The sequence below is a fragment of the Hibiscus syriacus genome, unplaced genomic scaffold (genome assembly GCF_006381635.1).
Source record: "Hibiscus syriacus cultivar Baekdansim isolate YM2019G1 unplaced genomic scaffold, ASM638163v2 tig00110415_pilon, whole genome shotgun sequence".
NCBI lineage: Eukaryota > Viridiplantae > Streptophyta > Magnoliopsida > Malvales > Malvaceae > Hibiscus > Hibiscus syriacus.
In genome coordinates, this window is record NW_024062729.1 from 1,098,118 (window position 1) to 1,120,246 (window position 22,129).

General features: G+C 37.1%; 1 protein-coding gene across 1 annotated transcript; it reads right to left on the minus strand.

Moving 5' to 3' along the window:
- Positions 1-1,105: 1,105 nt before the first annotated feature.
- LOC120124241 lies at positions 1,106-1,805 on the minus strand. The gene is made up of 2 exons (XM_039142945.1): positions 1,750-1,805; positions 1,106-1,661 (listed from the first exon to the last, which is right to left on the minus strand). The coding sequence occupies exons 1-2, from the start codon at positions 1,803-1,805 to the stop codon at positions 1,106-1,108; spliced, it is 612 nt and encodes a 203-aa protein (XP_038998876.1).
- Positions 1,806-22,129: the final 20,324 nt, after the last annotated feature.

Sequence of the window (22,129 nt, forward strand, 5' to 3'; positions counted from 1 at the left end):
CCTCAAATGTTGTATTATGTTACGGAGGATCAAATTTACTTATCAATGGGTATGTTGATTCTACCTATTGAGGGGATTTGGATAAAAACAAATCTACTACATGATATGTGTTTAAAGTTGCTGGTGGAGATGTAAGCTGGGTTTCAAAATTGCAGTCAGTTGTGGCTACATCCACAACAGAAGTAGAATATGTAGCAGCTACACAAGCCAGTAAAGAAGCAATTTGGTTGAAGATGCTATTAGAGGAGCTTGGGCACAATCAAGAGTATGTCTCTCTGTTTTGTGATAGTCAAAGTGCCTTGCATCTAGAAAGGAATCCAGCATTTCATTCAAGGACAAAGCACATATGAGTTCAATACCATTTCATTCGTAAAATGGTGGAAGAAATGACGGTAGATATGTAGAAGATCCATACCAAAGACAACATAGCAGATTTCATAACGAATGTGATCAACGCTGATAAATTTACCTGGTGTCGATCCTCTTGTGGCCTGTCAGAAACGTAAGCAACATGAAGGTACAAGGTAGAAAGAATGGTGTGAATACATGAAGGTACAAGGTGATTAATGCACCGAAAGGTGCAAGTTGAAATTTGAAAGAAAAAAATATAAACAAATGCACCGAATGATGTATAGTCAAAAAGGTGCAACAATTTGTTGAAAAATTGCTAAATGGGATAATCATATTTAGTCATTGTAATTTAGGGTATTTTCAAATTAGTCCTTAAGCTTCTACTATAAATATCCTAGCTCATTTAGCTTAAAAATTTTCCCAAAACATTCTAGCTTTCTTCTAATACTAGAGAGAATTTAGAGAGATTCTTGAGAGTTGTTTTCTCCTTTTTATCAAGAGAGAATTATCATTGTTTTCTCCTTGATAGATCGAGAGAAGTTGTAATTCCTATTTTCTCATAGTGAAATTCTTCTACCGTTGCCCGTGGTTTTTACCCTATATTATTTAGGGGTTTTCGACGTAAATTATGTGTCTTCTTTATCTTCATTTTTATTTTCTCAAATTATCAGTTGTGATTTTGCTCTATCCAATAGCCGTCTTTCGCAACAGAAATAAGGGATACGACTCGGGGCTTTTGAATCAATCTAGTGGATCAACCCACCATCTGTCTTTCGCGATAGCTACTTCGATCAACGGGGGAGGAAGCTCTAGCTGCATGTCTAAAAGAATAATCAGTAAAGTCCTTACACTTCGTTATCACATTCTTAATAATCATGATGATCAAAGAACGGTTCTGTATAGGGGTTTGGAGCTTCCGTATCACAGTTAGAGAGTCCCCTTCAATAATCACCTTCCTGAAGTTCAACTCCCGTGCTAGCTTGATGGCCTGTTCACATGCTGTTGCCTCTGCTACACATGGATCGGAAATTTTTAGTAGGTTCAGGTAAGATCCAGCAGCTATTAATATTCCTTTGTGATTCCTTATAACAATTCCAGTCGCTGACATAAAATTATTCTTATCAAATACAGCATCAAAATTGACTTCCATGACATCCATAGGGGGTGGGAACCAACCCGCATTATATGAAACATTAGGATTGATTTTTGCGGTGTGCAGGGAATCTTGCTCTCTTAAATAGGCTTTGATAAATGTAGTAATAGCAAAAAGGTTATTCTGAGCATTGTCGTGAATTACCTTGTTTCTATGACTTCAAATGGCCCATATAGCAACAAAAAGAGAATTAGTTGAGGGAGAAGTGTGACAACCAAAGAGTCCAATCTAGAATAGGAGCATACTGAGGAAAATCTATTTGCAGCGCTGCAAACACCTGAGTTGAAAAGGTTAGAGTCATTGTAATCCGTGCACTTTTTTAATATTCAATTCTTTTTTTACTGAAACTCTCATTTATCTGAGATCCTATGTAGTACAAAAGGTAATTTGGTATCATTTGCTGAAAGTCTTGGGTTTCTCTCTTTATTTCGTTTCTACTAAGGCTCATTGTCATGCCCCGTGATTCTTCTGACGATAGTCTGATGGAGATTGGCGCAATCTCTGTGACTCATTCCAAATCGTTCACAAATATGAAAGTGAGCGTAATCCTCAATGAGTTTAATTATCTTATCTGGAAACAACATGTTATTTTTTCTGTGAGAAGGCATCGGATGAAGAAGCTTCTCTATGAGTCTGTTGCCCCGTCGTCGCAGACTGTAGTTCGTGAGAACGGTGAGATTGTGGAAACGAATGTAGTTTGAAGATTATGAAATCTTCGTTGCTCAGGGTAAGGGTTAGTGCCCTCTTGTCATAGTTACTATCCACTGTTAGTTCTCAATTCATTCCTCAGTTCGTCAGAGCGGAGTCGAATGTGGAAGTTTGGAGTGCAATCAACAAGTTTTTCTCCAGTAAGTCTATCACTACGATAATGAATCTGTTGAAAATTCAATGCACCGAAAGGTGCAAGTTGAAATTTGAAAGAAAAAAAATAAACAAATGCACCGAATGATGCATAGTCAAAAAGGTGCAGCAATTTGTTGAAAATTTGCTAAATGGGATAATCATGAAGGTGTTCCGTGGAGCGCTTGTGGTGCTGAAAGGCGAAAAGATAGTTGCAAACTTGTACATGCTGAAGGGAGAGACTTTGATAGAAGCAGAAGCCTCTGTTGCCTCATGTAGTTCAGATTCTGCAATGTTATGGCATCAGAAACTTGAACACATGTCAGAACAAGAAATGAAATTCCTTGTGGAGCAAAAGCTACTTCCAGGCTTAACAAAGGTATCACTTCCTTTGTGTGAGCATTGCATAACAAGTAAGCAGCACCGGTTGAAATTCAATGCATCAAATTCTAGAGGCAAAGGTGTTCTAGAATTGGTTCACTCTGACGTATGGCAAGCACCAATTACATCCCTAGGCGGAGTAAAATACTTTGTCTCATTTATTGATGACTACTCCAGGAGATGTTAGGTGTACCCTATTAAGAAGAAGTCAGATGTGTTTTCAAATTTCAAAAACTTCAAAGCGCGGGTGGAACTTGATTCTGGAAAGAAGAACAAGTGTTTCAGAACGGATAATGGAGGAGAATACACAAGCGAAGAATTTGATGACTTTTGCAGGAAAGAAGGCATCAAAAGACAGCTCACGGTGGCGAACACTCCTCAACAAAATGGAGTGGCAGAGCGGATGAACAGAACCTTGTTAGAAAGAACAAGAGCAATATTAAGGGATGCAAGCCTAGAAAAATCATTCTAGGCAGAAGCAGTCAATACCGCCTGTTATTTGGTGAATCGAGCTCCATCAACTGCAATAGTATTGAAGACACTAATGGAGATGTGGACTGGTAAACCAGCTGATTATTCAAACCTCCATGTATTTGGAAGTATTGTGTACGTGATGTACAACTCCCAAGAAATTTCAAAGTTGGATCCAAAATCCAGGAAATGCAAATTCTTGGGGTATGCTGATAGAGTAAAGGGGTATCACTTGTGGGATCCCACTGCCCGCAAAGTGATCATCAGCAGAGATGTTATCTTTGTAGAAGATAAACTACAAAGAAAAGAAGACGATGATAGCGCTGAAAAGTCAGAGACTACACAGATACATGTGGAAAAGGAGTTTGAACAAGGAGATTATTCTGAAGCAGAACCAGCACATGATGAACAAGAACCAGAGAGTTCTGAAGCTCCAACAACTCGTCAATCAGATCGTGTAAGAAGACGTCCCAATTGGCACTCAGATTATGTTATAGAATGTAATATTGCATACTGCCTTTTAACAGGGACGGTGAGCCATCAACATACCAGGAGGCAATAAATAACTCAGATGCTTCACTGTGGATGATGGCGATGCAAGAAGAAATCGAAGCCCTTCATAAAAAATAATACATGGGACTTTGTGCCACTACCACAAGGAAGGAAGCTGTTGAAAACATTTTTGATATTTCGATATAACAAATTAAGTTAAATGAATTTTAAGATTTTACAAATGATGTTACAATTTTATATTCGATTCAATTAACTGAATATCAAATTATTACTCCAAGTTTTTCAAGATCAATTTTAAACCTTACTAAATGTGTAAAATTGTGATTTGTACTTAAACTATTTTTAAAACAATTTTCACAAAGTATTTTGAACCAAAATCAAAGCCTAAATTCAATTATTTGAGGTGATGCACCGATGCATCAACCATGCATCGATGCATTAGTGAATTAATTGAAACATCGAATGCATTCCATGCACCGATGCATTCTCCATGCATCGATGCACTCTGAATATTTTCAAAACATCGAATGCATTTGATGCATCGATGCACAAGCCATGCATCGATGCACTCAGGCTATTTTCAAACATCGAATGCATTTCATGCATCGATGCACACTTGGTGCACCGATGCATCAAGTGTTCCAACGGTCAAAATATTTGAATTTTACACTGATTCACCGATGCATCCTCCATCATGCATCGATGCATGAGACGCTACACCCAAAAAAATTAATTGTTTTCACACTTGAACGGCTCTATTGACTCCACTAATTATCACCAACGTTCAGAAGTGATTCAAGGTGTATTTAAACAAGTTCTGAAGCCCTTGATCAAGAAGAAATTATAGATAAACAAGAGAGAAAACATCAAACACCAAGTTTGTGCAAATCAAGCCAATTTTCCTTTCAATATTCATTTTGCTTTCAAGAACACCATTTGTGCTCATTTGTAATTATCTTTGAGTGTTCTTTACTTGTTCTAGAATTGTGCAAACATATTACCTTGTGAGGTTTTTCTTGTAAGTTTGCAAATTTGTAATCTTCTCTTTGGGAAAAAGAGTGTTCTCAAGAGTTGGGGTATACTCTTGAGGGATTTTGTAAGGTTATCTCTTTGGCCTCAAAAGAAAGAACAAATTAGTGAATTTGTTGGAAAATCCTTAGTGTGGATAGCTAAGGTAGTGGACGTAGACTTTGTTTGAGAAAGTCGAACCACTGTAAATCGCTGTGCAATTACTTTCAATTTTCTGCAAAAGCTTCCACGAAATTTTTAATTGCCAATTCACCCCCCTCTTGGCCGATTCCGTCGATCGATTAACTCAACAATTGGTATCAGAGCCTCACTCATTTGAAGGTTTAATCACCTCTTGAGTCGATTCAGGAAGAGTTACATTGATTACAAAGTCATCAATGGCCTCCACTTTAAATTACGACTCCGGTCTCGATTCGATGCCCGTCAACAAGCCTCCTTTCTTCAATGGGGCTAATTATGCCTATTGGAAGAATAGAATGATGTACTTCATTCAAGCAAGTGACATGGGAGCATGGAATGCCGTAGAAGAAGGATACATCAAGCCTCTCACTCATCCAAGGTTGTGGAGTGAAGGAGATACAAGAATGTTCCAGCTCAATTCCAAAGCCATCCATATTATTTTTTGTGCTCTTGGACCAGATGAATACGAAAGAGTTTCATCATGTACAACCGCCAAAGAAATATGGGACAAGCTTCAAGTCACACATGAAGGTACCGATGAGGTAAAGAAATTAAAAATTAGTATTCTAATGCATAGCTATGAAAATTTCAGGATGAAACCAAATGAAGACATCAAAGCTATGACGGATAGATTTTCAACGATTGTCAATGGTCTCAAATCATATGGAGAGATCATCTCAAATGAAAAGCTTGTGAGGAAGTTAGTCTACTCCCTCCCAAAATCATGGCAATCAAAGAAGACGACAATCATTGAGTCTAAGGACCTATCATCCTTAACTCTTGAAGAACTTATCGGTTCACTCCTCACTCATGAGATGATGCTTGAAGATGAGGTGGACCTTGATAAAGTTGAAGAGACACCAAAGGAGAAGGAGAAGAAGAAAAACATTGGAGTTGCTCTCAAATCCACAAAAGATGAGAGCGATTCTAATAATGATGATGATGATGAGGAAATGGCATTGTTTGCCAAACGGTTCAGAAAAATGATGAGACCTTACCGAGGAAGAAAATTCAAACGAAACGAAGGCCTCACAAATGAACCAAAAGAGAAGGACCCAATCATTTGCTATGAATGCAAAAAGCCGGGGCATGTCAAATATGATTGCCCACAATTAAAGAAAATGGGTCAATCAAAGAATAAGCACAAGGCTCATGTGGCTACATGGAGCAATGAAGAAAGTTCCGATGAAGAGGAACAAGAAGTAGCAAACTTGTGCTTGATGGCATTCGGGGAAGATTCTAAGGTAACCTCTAACTCTTCCGATTTTGATGATTTATCTTATGATGAGTTATTAGAGGAATATAATGGGTTGGCTTCGGATTATGAGAAATTATTTTTAAAATATAAAAATGATGTTTCAAAATTGAAAAATGAAAACAAACTCATATCCAAAACCAACAACGATCTTAAAAGTAAAATCAAATACTTGCAAATCAAACTAGAAGAGTTTGAAAAGAAAAATTTAGATTTGAAAAATTTACTTTCAAAGATCAATGATGATCATCAAAAGAAAATTGATGATCTTAAAACTTCTTTTGATAAAGTTGGAACAAAACATTTTGAAAAAGGTGGAAATTCAAAATCCAACTTTGTTAGAAAAAGTTTTAGAAACTACAATCATAGAGGTCCCCAAAGAACCTCTAATGGAAAAATCGTTAGAAGTATATGGGTTCCTAAAGAACTCATTACTACTAAAGATAAAAATATCCTACACAAATGGATACCTAAGGGGACTAGGATTTTGGAAACTAATGAATATGGACCCAAAAGAATTTGGGTACCAAAAATCAAAAGTTAATCTATGTTTGTAGGGAAAGGAGCATTGCTACAAGGCACGGGAAACAAATTCAAATTCATGGTACCTTGATAGTGGATGCTCAAGACATATGACCGGAGACAAAAGCCGGTTCATTGAGCTTAACGCCAAAAATGGAGGAGAAGTGACTTTTGGAGACAATTCAAAAGGTCACATTGAAGGTATTGGTACAATAGGTAATACCTCTTCCATACAATATAAGAATGTTTTATATGTGAATGGATTAAAGCATAATCTATTGAGTATTAGTCAATTATGCGATAAAGGATTCAATGTCTTATTTGAAATTAATGGTTGTAAAGTCATTGACATTGCATCTAATCAGATTATGCTTGTTGGTCATAGAATAGGGAACATTTACATGGTGCATTTAGATTCTTTTGATATGACTAATTTATGCCTAGTTGATAAAGATGAACATGATAGTTGGTTATGGCATAGGAGACTAGGACATGCTAGTATGAGTGTTTTGCAACAGCTAATTCAAGGTGATTTAGTTCGAGGGTTGCCTAAGCTTAAATTTGATTATGATAAAATCTATGATGCTTGTGCTAAAGGAAAACAAAAGTGTGTTTCTTTTAAATCCATTAATGACGTATCAACTAGTAGAGTATTACAATTGATCCATGTAGATCTTTTTGGGCCAACTAGGACTACTAGCTTGGGTGGAAAACAATATGCATTTGTCTTGGTAGATGACTATTCTAGATATACTTGGGTTCTATTTTTAAGTACTAAAGATGAAGCATTAGAACAGTTCATCACATTTTCAAAAATAATCCAAAATGAAAAGGGTTACTCTATAACTAGTGTTAGGAGTGATCATGGCACTGAATTTGAAAATCTTGGATTTATTGAATTTTGTAATTCTAATGGTATTAGTCATAATTTTTCAGCACCTAGAACCCCTCAACAAAATGGAGTTGTTGAGAGGAAAAATCGAACTTTAGAAGAAATGGCTAGAACCATGCTTTGTGAAAATAATTTGCCAAAATTTTTTTGGGCGGAAGCCACAAATACCGCTTGTTATGTTGTAAATCGAGTAATGATTAGGCCAATTTTAAAGAAAACTCCATATGAAATTTTCAAAAATAAAAAGCCTAACATTAGTTATTTTCATCCTTTTGGATGTAAATGTTTTGTTTTAAACAACGGTAAAGAAAACCTTGGCAAATTTGATGCTAAAAGTGATGAAGGAATTTTTCTGGGTTATTCCTTAAATTCTAAAGCCTATCGTGTATTTAATAAAAGAACTTTAGTTGTAGAAGAGTCTATACATGTTGTTTTCGATGATAATCCCCTTCCGAGGAAGGATTCTTGTATGAATGATGATGTAGGTGTTATAAATACAAATGACGTTAGACATGAAGTTGGAGAACCATCATCAAAGGAAGAAACGAAAAATGAGGAAACTCATGATCCTCTTGAGAATCCAACCATTGAAGAAAGGGAAGTATCTTATCCAAGAGAGTACAACTATGTCAAGGATGGTGAAATTATAGGTGATCCATCAAAAGGGGTAACAATTCGATCTTCTCTTAGAAATATTTGTAATTATGTTGCATTTATCTCATGCATAGAGCCTAAGAATATTAAAGAAGCATTAAATGATGAACATTGGATTATGGCTATGCAAGAAGAGTTAAATAAATTTGAGAGAAGTAAAGTATGGACATTAGTTGAAAGGCCTAGTAATAAATCTACTGTAGGTACTAGATGGGTATTTAGGAATAAGCTTGATGAGAGTGGTAATATAGTGAGAAACAAGACTAGACTTGTTGCTCAAGGGTATACTCAAGAAGAGGGCATAGACTATGATGAAACATACGCTCCCGTAGCTAGGATGGAAGCAATTAGAATACTATTAGCATTTGCACGTTTTCATGAATTTAAATTATATCAAATGGATGTTAAAAGTGCATTTTTAAATGGTTTTATAAAATAAGAAGTGTATGTGGAACAACCTCCAGGTTTTGAAGATTCAAAATTTCCAGATCATGTTCTTAAATTGACAAAAGCTCTTTATGGTTTAAAACAAGCTCCTAGAGCTTGGTATGAAAGATTGTCAAATTTTTTAATTAAAAAAGGTTTTTCAAAAGGAAAGGTTGACACTACATTGTTTTTAAAGCGTAAAGGTAAAGATTTATTAGTAGTTCAAATTTATGTTGATGATATAATATTTGGTTCTACTAATGATGTTCTTTGCCAAGAATTTTCTAAGCTAATGCAAAGTGAGTTTGAGATGAGCATGATGAGGGAGCTCTCATTTTTCTTGGGACTCCAAATCAAGCAAAGAAAAGATGGCATCTTCATTAATCAAGCTAAGTACGTCAAAGATATGCTCAAGAAGTTTGGACTGAAAAATGGGAAACCTCATGACACTCCAATGAGCTCTTCTATAAAGCTTGACTTAGACGAAGGAGGTAAATGTGTGGATGTTAAATTATATAGATCCATGATTGGCTCATTGCTTTATCTAACCGCAAGTAGACCGGATATTATGTTTAGTGTTTGCTTGTGTGCTAGGTTTCAATCATGTCCTAAGGAATCACATTTACTAGCTGTTAAGAGAATCTTTAGATACCTTAAGGACACTCCTAGTTTAGGACTCTGGTATCCTAGAGACTCTAGCTTTAGCTTGTATGCCTTTTCTGATGCGGATTATGGAGGATGAAAATTAGATAGGAAAAGCACCTCCGGTACTTGCCAATTCCTTGGAAATATGATGATTTCTTGGTTTTCAAAGAAGCAAAATTGTATTGCATTATCTACCACTGAAGCGGAATACATTTCAGCCGGTAGTTGTTGTGCACAAGTTTTATGGATGAAACAACAACTTTTTGATTATGGAATTGGAGTAGGTACCATTCCTATCAAGTGTGACAATACTAGTGCTATTTGTCTCACTAAAAATCCCATCCAACACTCTAGAACTAAGCACATTGAAATAACACATCATTTCATTAGAGACAATGTCACTAAGGAAGATGTAGTTCTAGAATATGTTGATACTTTGCATCAATTAGCGGATATCTTTACAAAACCCTTAGACAAGGAAAGATTTTGGACACTTAGGAGAGAATTAGGTTTAACTGACCTATCTTCACTTAGTGTTTAAAATAATTTTAGCACTTTTAAGAATAAATGAAAAATGCTTATAAATAATAATTTTTGATTGCATTCTTGTTACTAGTTAGGGGGAGTTTGTGATTCTTAGTGAAAAATAATTTTATGTTCAAATAAAGTTTGAAGATTAATTTGTTTGATTGAACATAATTAATTTTTGATATATGAGTTGCCATTACCATTAGAGCCAAATTATTTAGCATTTTAAGTGTTTAAAACGGATTTTTGACATTTTTGTGCTTCATGCACCGATGCATTTAACAATGCATCGATGCATCCTTGAATATGCATCGATGCATAAGACCATGCACCGATGCATCCGTCGGGTTTTAGGTTAAAATGCTTCATCTTCTTCATTTTTCTCAAAACCTAAAACACTAAACACACGGCCGTTCGTCCCCCTCTCCCTCAAATCTCTATTTTTGCTCAAAATCTTCGGGAAATCATCGGATTCTTCAAGATTTTTATCCTACAAACCTGCTACAATCATTAAATCGCTCAAAACATCTCCACATTCCCCTCAATCCGAATTTTTCAAGGTAATTTTTCAAAAACTCTATTTTATTAATTTTTGAACTTATGACTCGTTTAGATTAGTTCTAGTTTGAAATAATTATCGGGCATTGGTTATATGATGATTCTAAACTAGTTTCTACAACGAATTTCATCAAAAACACATAATTTTTCAAAATTAAAATTTCGAATTTAAAAAAAATTTAAATTAAGTGATAGTTTTGATTTAATTGTGTTGTTTTCATGAAAACTATACATATTATGATATTATTTTAAAATAGTTTTCAAAACTTTGCCCATTAGGATTATGTTAGAGAACCTTGAATTATTGAGGACTCATTTGAGTTTTGAGATTGATTTTTGTGCATACATGTGTTTTTAAATTGCAGGTGATATTTCTTTTCCGATTTCCCTAACCATGTCTAATCCCAAACGCCCTAGGTCATCCTTGAGTCGGTCTCACCAAAACCGTCCTCCCACTCCTAGACCTCAAAATCCATCCAATATTCCTTCATCCCTCATTAGTACTTATTTTAACATGCCTGAAAACCGTAGGGATGAATTGTACTCTAGGTACATGAACTCCTTCCAATCCTATCGTATTAGGGAAGAGCGTATTCCTTCTCTACAAGCTATGATAAAACTTGAATTTGAATACCTCTCAATTCTCCGCCGATGGAAGTTTGATAAACTCTTTTCTCTTTAACCCATCGTCTTTCACCAACTTGTCCGCATCTTTTATTCCAATGCGATTTGTATTCAGAACACAACTCAGTGCGGTACTATAGCGATTAGATCCTATCTTTTAGGATAATATATCACTATTACTTCTGAATCCATCGCATCTCATTTTGGTTTAGATGACGAGGGTTTATTTAATGAGAAGGAAGATGTGGAATATCCATATCTCCCTAATGCTAGTGTCAGTACCTTTAGGTCTCACCATGATCGATTTCTTCACTTAATGATCTCTTGGTGGTTTAGACCATCCGCAGGTCGGTACTCCACACTACGTACTACAGACTTATGGTGGATGCACTGTATAAAGAACAAAAAGAAAATCAATTTTCCACATATTATCTTTAGCGCGCTTGTCGATATCATAAACATCATTCCCTCAAAGCATGTAGAAACCCTACCTTATGGTTGTCTACTAAGCAATTTGTTTATCAAACTCGGCCTAGATGTCTCCCTTGACAATCCTATCCCGCTCCAAAACCCAATCAATATCACATCCTTAAAGAAATCAGATTGGAAATTGGATGAGAACACGGACTATGGTCTTTTCAACCCGGTAAGCAAACCCTGGGAGCTAGTTCTTCACGAGCTGCTCCTAGTTCTTCTCGTGCTCCTCCTCCTCCTCCAGCTCCTGACGCTGATGATGATCCAGAGCTTCAAAGGCTTATGAGAGATATTGACGAGGAAGTACCAGCTCGGCAAGATGATCAAACGCCACCTTATTTCTGATCTTTTCTAGAGTCGTTTGATCTATGTTTTGCCTCCATTGAGTCTACGATTTCTGAGTTTCAGAGGGAGATACGTGATCGTATGGATGCTCTGACTCTTGAAGTTCGAGCTCATTATCCTCCTCCTCCCGATCCTCCGATGGAGTAGACTTACTTGCCATGCTTTCTTGTTCTTAAAACTTGGATTTTCTTAGTTGTTGGATGTTTGTTTGAGGATACTTGAACTTATATTTGGTTTGACATTTTAACGCTTTCTGTTTATTAATTTTGCATCATTAGAAATTTATGACCAAATTATGCCATTTCACATTTTATTATGAATATTGTTTGTGAAAACTAATGGCTAATCTCTCTTTTGATTGTGTTCTTAGCAGCCTATTATTAATAAATCAATTGGCTAATGTTTTTCAAAATTCTTGTTTAAAACGTTTTTATAGAGTCTTTTTGATTTAACAAAAAGGGGGAGAAAATTTAAGATGTGCTATAGTAAGGGGGAGTAAGTTTTTCAAAATCGATTTCAAAAATAATTTCTTAAACAAATCTTAAAATTACTCAAATATTTTGTTATATCAAAAAGGGGGAGATTGTTGAAAACATTTTTGATATTTCGATATAACAAATTAAGTTAAATGAATTTTAAGATTTTACAAATGATGTTACAATTTTATATTCGATTCAATTAACCGAATATCAAATTATTACTCCAAGTTTTTCAATTATTTGAGGTGATGCACCGATGCATCAACCATGCATTAGTGAATTAATTGAAACATCGAATGCATTCCATGCACCGATGCATTCTCCATGCATCGATGCACTCTGAATATTTTCAAAACATCGAATGCATTTGATGCATCGATGCACAAGCCATGCATCGATGCACTCAGGCTATTTTCAAACATCGAATGCATTTCATGCATCGATGCACACTTGGTGCACCGATGCATCAAGTGTTCCAACGGTCAAAATATTTGAATTTTACACTGATGCACCGATGCATCCTCCATCATGCATCGATGTATGAGACGCTCCACCCAGAAAAATTAATTGTTTTCACACTTGAACGGCTCTATTGACTCCACTAATTATCACTAACGTTCAGAAGTGATTCAAGGTGTATTTAAACAAGTTCTGAAGCCCTTGATCAAGAAGAAATTATAGAGAAACAAGAGAGAAAGCATCAAACACCAAGTTTGTGCAAATCAAGCCAATTTTCCTTTCAATATTCATTTTTCTTTCAAGAACACCATTTGTGCTCATTTGTAATTATCTTTGAGTGTTCTTTACTTGTTCTAGAATTGTGCAAACATATTACCTTGTGAGGTTTTTCTTGTAAGTTTGCAAATTTGTAATCTTCTCTTTGGGAAAAAGAGTGTTCTCAAGAGTTGGGGTATACTCTTGAGGGATTTTGTAAGGTTATCTCTTTGGCCTCAAAAGAAAGAACAAATTAGTGAATTTTTTGGAAAATCCTTAGTGTGGATAGCTAAGGTAGTGGACGTAGACTTTGTTTGAGAAAGTCGAACCACTGTAAATCACTGTGCAATTACTTTCAATTTTCTGCAAAAGCTTCCACGAAATTTTTAATTGCCAATTCACCCCCCTCTTGGTTGATTCCGTCGATCGATTAACTCAACAGAAGCCAATTGGTAATAAATGGGTCTTCAAAATCAAGCGAAATGGTGACGATCAAGTTGAGAGGTATCGTGCAAGACTGGTTGTCAAAGGATATGCTCAAAAAGAATGTATTGCTTTCAATGAAATATTTTCTCTTGTGGTTCGACTAACAACAGTTCGAGTAGTTTTGGCAATGTGTGCTACATTAGACTTACATCTAGAGCAGCTATATGTTAAAACAACTTTTCTTCATGAAAATCTTGAAGAAGAAATTTCTATGCTCCAGCCTGAAGGTTTTGAAAAAAAAAAGAACTTGGTTTGCAGGTTGAACAAATCTCTGTACGATCTAAAGCAGGCACCGAGGTGTTGGTATAAGAGATTTGATTCTATCATTATGTGCCTTGGATACAACAGACTTAATGTTGACCCTTGTGCTTATTTCAAGAGGTCTGGTGATAACGATTTTGTTATATTGCTGTTGTATGTGGATGACATGTTGGTTGCAGGACCCAACAAAGATCATATTGAAGAATTGAAAGCACAACTGGCTAGGGAATTTGAAATGAAGGACTTGAGATCAGCAAACAAGATTCTAGGGATGCAAATTTACCGAGACAGAAGTAATAGGAAGATTTGGCTTTCACAAAAGAATTACTTGAAGAAGATCTTGTCACGATTCAGCATGCAAGATTGTAAGCCAATTTCTACCCCTCTTCCTATTAACTTCAAATTATCCTCCAGTATGAGTCCTAGCAGTGAAGAAGAGAGGATGGAGATGTCTCGAGTGTTGTATGTATCGGCAGTGGGAAGTTTAATGTTCGCTATGATATGCACACGACCAGATATTGCACAAGCAATGGGAGTGGTTAGTCGGTACATGGCGAATTCAGGCAAAGAGCATTGGAATACAGTAAAGAGGATCCTGAGATACATCAAAGGGACCTCAAATGTTGTATTATGTTATGGAGGATCAAATTTACTTATTAATGGGCATGTTGATTCTGACTATGCATGGGATTTGGATAAAAGTAAATCTACTACAGGATATGTGTTCAAAATTGCTGGTGGAGCTGTAAGCTGGGTTTCAAAATTGCAGTCAGTTGCGGCTACATCCACAACAGAAGCAGAATATGTAGCAGCTACACAAGCCAGTAAAGAAGCAATTTGGTTGAAGATGCTATTGGAGGAGCTTGGGCACAATCAAGAGTATGTCTCTCTGTTTTGTGACAGTCAAAGCGCCTTGCATCTAACAAGGAATCCAAAATTTCATTCAAGGACAAAGCACATACGAGTTCTGTACCATTTCATTCGTGAAAAGGTGGAAGAAGGACGGTAGATATGCAGAAGATCCATACCAAAGTCAACATAGCAGATTTCATGACAAATGCGATTAATGCTGATAAATTTTCTTGGTGTCGATCCTCTTGTGGCCTGCCAAAAACGTAAGCAACATGAAGGTACAAGGTAGAAATAATGGTGTGAAGATATGATTGTTTCAATCAAATCTTCAAGTGGGAGATTGTTGAAAATTCAATGCACTGAAAGGTGCAAGTTGAAATTTGAAAGAAAAAAAAATAAACAAATGCACCGAATGATGCATAGTCAAAAAGGTGCAGCAATTTGTTGAAAAATTGCTAAATGGGATAATCATATTTAGTCATTGTAATTTAGGGTATTTACAAATTAGTCTTTAAGCTTCTACTATAAATACCCTAGCTCATTTAGCTTCAAAATCATCCCAAAGCATTCTAGCTTTCTTTCAATACTAGAGAAAATTTAGAGAGTTTCTTGAGAGTTGTTTTCTTCTTTTTATTAAGAGAGAATTATTATTGCTTTCTCCTTGGTCGATCGAGATAAGTTGTAATTCCTATTTTCTCATAGTGAAATTCTTCTACTGTTGCCCGTGGTTTTTACCCTATATTATTTAGGGGTTTTCCACGTAAAAATTTGTGTCTTCTTTATTTCATTTTTATTTTCTCAAATTATCAGTTGCGATTTTGCTCTATCCGATAGCCGTCTTCTGCAACAGAATCTTCATTATCGACTGAAGGCGGTCAAGAAAGATGAGATGACTATGTGTGCGTATATTTCTCATGTGAAAGAGATATATGACGCCTTGGCTGCCTATGAAGGTCTTGTGTCCGATCACAAAAAGGTTACCACCGTTCTCAGTGGATTACCTATTGAGTACAAGCCAGTTGTGGCAATGATTATGGGACTTGAGAGCCGATTACGCTTGATGGAGTTATTTCGATACTTCCTATTGTTGAACTCCAACAAAAAGGTTTGATCAATTTGAGAGCTTAAGTCTTAGTGCTAACATTGCTTGGGTGGTTGTGCGGGACAGATCTCGTAGGAGGGTTCAATCTTCTAATTCTAGGGGTGGCCGGTCATAAAACTACCATGAAGGTCGTGGCAGAGGACATGTGAGGTATCAATGCCAGCTGTGCGACAAGAATGGTCACCTTGTTGATCGTCGTTGGTACAGATTTGACAAGTCGTTTCCAGGGGTGTCGTCCATTGCCAACAAGGGTGGTTCTGTGAGCGGTGATTCAACACCAAATACTGGCAGATTCAATGCTAATCTTGTAAGTCACGCTTGTGCCTGTGCTCACTCAAAGAGTGCCTAGTTTGCTGGGATAACTGGGAGTGTTGCTAATACGTATGCTCCAGCAGTTTCAAATGATCAAGGCAAATGGTTCTTAGATTTGAGGATGCTCACCACTTCATAACTGACCCCACGAACGTTGTGGACAAAGTGGATTACTCCTGTGCCGGTAAATTGATTGTTGGTGACGACAAAGCTTTTCAGTTTTCCTATTTCTCAAATTGGTCAAGTACCTTTGATAACTACTTCTAGAACTTGAGTTTAAATTATATGTTGCTTGTTTCTCATATCACTAAAAAACTAATCTTGGTGTCAAAGCTTGCTAAAGACAATTGAGTTTTTCTAGAGTTTCATGCTAGCCAGTGCGTGGTTCGTGATTAAGAAACTGGTGTTGTTTTGTTACAAGGTCAAAAGATATATGACTTATATAATTTCAATCAAGACGATTTACGCAATGGTGGGAGAAGACCTCTAGCTTGTGTGGCTCATGGGTTGACAACGGATTTTGTTCTCTGGCATGATTGGCTTGGTCATCCTACATTTGAAACAATACTTCAAGCTTGTAAATGATGCAATGTTACCTTACCAAAGTCTTTAAATAAAATGATGTTAAATGTTTGTGCTTCATGTCAAATGGGTAAAAGCCATCACTTACCCTTTACTGCTTCCACGATTCGTTATGAGAAACCGTTTGAGTTAATATTTTCTGATCTTTGAGGGCCATCGCATTTTGTGTCGAATGGATGTCGTTACTATGTGTCATTTGTTGATGCATATACAAGACACACTTGGTTGTTTTTGCTAAAGATAAAGTGTCAGGCTGCTCAAGCATTTATATTATTTCAAAAGATGGTGAAGCAACAGTTTGGTGTTGGCATCAAAGTTGTTCAGTCCGATTGGGGTGGTGAGTATCACAACTTATCTCTTCTTCTTATCAAAGAAGGTATTTAGCATCGAGTAATGTGTCCTTATACCTCTCAACAAAATGGTGTAGTGGAGCGCAAGCATCAACATGTCCTTGAGATGACTTTTGTTCTGTTAGCTAGAGCTTTTTTGCCCATTGAGGTTTTGGGCATTTGCTGTGACAACTGGTGTTCACCTTATAAACCGTTTACTTACCAAAATTCTTGCAGGGGTGTCTCTGTTTGAAGTTTTTTTATGGGAAACCGCCTTTGCTTGATCATTTGAAGGTGTTCGAGTGTAGGTGTTACCCATATACAAGACCTTTTCAATACCATAAATTGGCATTTCGATCTCAGCTGTGTGTTTCTCGAATATATCATGTAACATCTTGGTTACAATTGTTTGGAGTCCGATGATCATTTATACATATCTCGTAATGTTATTTTTGATGAATGTGTGTTTCCGTTTGCAGAAACTAAGGATAGTAGGGGTGCTGAAGTTGCTAATATTTGTTCTTCTCTATCCCTTCAAGTTGTTCCAGGTGTGGCACGCTTATTAAGACTGGATGGGGTGCTCACCAAAGCATCCACTAGTGCAGATGGCATGCCTTGATCAGCATCTCTGAGCATGGTGCTGATGTCTCAAACAGGAAAAGTCCGCTGGGTGTTTCGATTAGCTCCTCTGAGCATGCATGTGATGCTCCAAGAGGGATTTATGTGGATGAACCAGTTGTAAATAATGGCTGAGAACATGGGTGTTCCTCTTAATCGTCATCCTATGTTCACTAGAAGTAAAATGGGAATTTTCAAGCCAAAGGAACTTGGAGCAACAACTAATATGATTGATCATTTGAGTACAAGTAAACCACATTTGGTGCATCAGGCCATGCAACATCAATGTTGGAAGTAGACAGTGTTAGATGAATATCAAGCTTTCATGCAAAATAATACATGGGAGTTGGTTCCACTACCTGATGGTCATTCTGCAATATGATGTGACTTTTTTGAATTAAAAAGAATGATGATGGAACGTTGTCTCGCTACAAAGATCGACTGGTTGCCAGGGGTTTTTCACAAGTGCTTGGTCCAGATTTTTCGGATATCTTCAGTCCCATTGTTCGAGCATCCACCATTATTGTTGTGTTCTCATTGGTTGTAACTGATGGTCGGTGTTTACGCTAAGTAGATGTCAATAATACTTTTCTCAACAGTGTTGAATGAAGAAGTTTATATTGTTCAACCACTGGGGTTTGAAAAGGTTGCTAATGCTGGTTACCGCTGGTATGTAAACTTAAGAAAGCCTTGTATGAACTACGCTAAACTCCAAGGATGTGGCACGTTCAACTTCGACAGTCGTTAATTAGTCTCGGCTTCAAAAGTTCAACTGCTGGCTCTTCTTTTTTTATTCGGTGCATAGGAGAAGGAAGAGTTTTCGTGTTGATCTATGTTGAAGATATCGTTTTAACAGGAGATTCCAATGTTGATGTTGAAGCTGTTATTTGTATGATGGGGAAAATTTTTCATTGAAAGATCTTGGCGAGCTACAATACTTTTTGGGGCTTGAAGTGGAACTTGTTCATGGTCTTGAAGTTAAAAACAGAGGTCTGTTTCAAGATCAACCATTGAGGCTGAATATCAAAGTGTGGCGGATGTGACTTCTGAGGTTATGTGGCTTAAGACGTTACTGCTGGTCAGAGATAGATATTCCTGCCCTCATGTCAACTTCACAAGCTGCAACATCAACTGTGAGCTTCTGAGAAGTCTTGCAGTGCTCTTGGTCATCTTTTAAACTTTGACATCCCAATTCATTGTATGATTTCTGAACAATCTTCTTCTTAACGGTTTGCTGCACGAAGCCGACGACGATGATAAAAGAGACACCGTGCATTTGTGGACTCTAAAGCCGGTGATGATTTATGGTGAAGAAACAGCCGTTCTTGTTGATTCTTGTAGTGGCCTCTTGCTTGTACTTCGTGTTCTTGCATGTTAGCTTTATTGTGACGTTTACAAAAATGACAGCCAAAGTGCTTAGCTTACTGTGAAAACGCATGCTAGCCATGGATGTTGCAGTGGAAACCTTAAAATATGAGCTCTTTGAAGCTGAAAAATCTCACAGGCCTACTCAAAATTCCTATATATATATTTGGAAAGACTCATCCATGCTTGATTAAAATGATTATATCATGAAAATGAATAAAACCAAGTTTTACTACAAGGAATTGCTTTTGCTCCCAACAGGGTGTCAGGTTCTTTGTATTTGTATAACTTACAATAAACAACTCCATGAACCGCCACAAAGCTCCTTGTAAACTTTGGGTAAGTTGGGCGTTTTGGGTGGAGGAGCTATGAAGTACGGGGACGACAAATATGTCCCGTTTCAAGTACCCTATACGTCCCCGCACAGAGATGACTGGGTTACATACCGGGAACGTGTCACGTGGCAGGGTACGACTAAATCAGTTCGGGGAAGTTTCGATGCTTAGTCGGGGACGTCCCCAGGATAATTTTGCCATTTTTCAATAAAAAATAAAAAATAAATATTCTTAGGGAAAAGGATACGGATGCCCTATTCAACCAACCCATATCCATCCCGAGATCACGAGATCTACAATAGCTAAATTCAAGATATAGCAACCAAATTTATTTATATGGTGACTGATGTTAATATTATAAATTGTTACGTTAATACAATAGACTGTCATGTTAATAATAGCAGCTGTCATATCAATACCTAATGATCAACGTCGGTCGAAAGATATGCATAATCTGCCGAGGATGCTGGCTTGTGAACATGAAATATCAAAGCTGCTTGACTTTTGCAAGGATAATAAGAATGAAACGAACATCCTTGTTCAAACTTACATTGCAAAAGACAGCATATGTTACATACCACATCAAGGAGGTCAAGTTGCAGTTCCCTGTTTTCAGGGAGGCAATGATGCATCAGGAGGATCTGTTTATGGATATTAAGTTTGTCCACGGATTCGGTCCTGCATATCGAGCGTGTCTCGAAAAATTCTCCTTTCGAGTTTCGACTTTACATTGCTTGATATTGATGTTCCTGACCCGGACCATATTGCTCCTGAGTCCTTGTTAGGGCTGCCTACCTGACCGAGAAGCCTGTCAGCTTAATGGTGATAACATAGACATTATCCTTTCTGATGTTCTGAATTGCTCCTTTTCTTTTCATGTTGAATTGTGCTGACAATTTACTAACCATTGTCCAAATATCTTTGCTATTGAATTTCGGTTCCATTAGTGACATTGAAGATGATGGCCTTGATGAGTTCCGACGTGTTCTTGCCGAGAAAATTGATTTCTTGACCAAGAATCCAGAAGAGCTGGTTAAAACTCTGTACACCTAGCATTAACTTGAGAAGCGTAACATTTATTTGTCAGTGTTTCTCGATTTCGTGGTATATAAATCATTTTACTCTTCAATTAAGAGGTTTGGAATTCTTTCTTCAGGCAAACAAGGAAAGATGCCTTTCAGCCGCTTGCAATTGCATGAGATTGCTTCATTTGTACTCAATTCAGCTAGGCAATACGAGACAATCACCCGAAACTGCTGAATCTTTGGCCTTGTTTACTGATCATCTACTGAGCCAACCAGGCTATATTATCGGGCAGATTGTGAATATTGAATGCCAGACGGTGAAGCCGCTGCCGTCTTCAACCGCTAGACTTGATCACTGTAAGGCAGATGTCATGGATCAGCTGACTTATTCCGACAGGGGGACGGAGAAGTTGACCATGAATTCTGGATCAAGTCGGAACCTTTATGATCTCCCGATCGGATGTGAATACTTCGTCGTGACGGCAGCCATGTTACCTGATGCCACCATCCATTCACCATCTCCTCCTTCAACTTCTCTGAAAGCAGGTGTTGACATGATGGAAGAAACTGAGTTGTACATTGGGTTATAACTTATAAAAAACCATCATGCTGGTAGTAGGACCAGGCTTTCCTTTTGTACAGCCAAGTTTAATCTCCTTTGTATATAAAGCTACTTTTATATAATATATATGTACATATATATCCCAAGCATTTGAAATTCAATTTCCCTAAAACATTATTTTTCTCATGGTCAATGAACTTTTTTTTTGTACATAGGCTTTCCAAACACACCTTTGAACAAATTATTTTGCTCAACTTAGTCCCTGAACTTCTTCCTCTAATAGTCCTTGAACTTGATAACATTCTTAACTTGGTACTTGAATGACATATTAGAGTCTTAGGTCATCAAAAGGAGTACCATCAATTTAAATTTTGAAACTAAAATATATAAAAAGAAATTCAGGGATCAAATTGTAAAAAAACAATTATATTAGGGGGTAAAACATGATTTATCCCTTATCAGATTTTCAGTCGACAAAAATCCCAACCCACCTAAACTCCTTCCCCAACCTTTAAAAAACCTATAAAAAGAAAATTAAAAGGCGGAGTCCTATGGTAATTAGGAGACTCGTACGAATATATATATAAAAATGATAAAACTCTGAACATTCAATCTATGTTCATATCTTCTTCTCTTGAAAAATCCTTTTTCACATCAAATACTTCCCATTCCCAGATTTCCCTTCACCTACATTACCAGTCTACGATTTTGTTCTTGATCTTTCTTTCTGTCTTCAGTTTTAGTTTCTGGGATTGAGACTTTGGGTTCAATCTGGATTCTTTCTTCAAGAACAGAGCGTCTTTGTTATTTAGATTTTCAGGGTTCCTTCGATTTCAATGGCGACAAGAGATAAAGATTGGAGACTATCCTTCTGGACAACACGAACAGGCAAGGGCCCTTAAATTTCAATGGCGGCATTACCTTGTTACAGTCTATTTTATACTTTTGGCCCTTTAACATTCTATATCAGTATATGCAAAAAGTAACACGTAATCTTCAAGGTCCCAGGAGGAAGGCAAGTGATGGCAATTCTAAACGCCTCAGCGCATCCCATCGTCCGGCCGGCAACCACGTGTTTGATGGGGCTTCGAGCTCCGGTCGAAGTAGAGGACCTCGGACCTTCCCTACAACTCTTCAGCCTGCTACCTCTTGCCCTGGTGAATCTTCTCAAGGCACTAACCCTGCTTTAGGAACTACATTGGCCCCTAAACGTAAGATCATGCTTTGTTTTTAACAGTTTTATTACCATTTTTCTGTTGATTTCAT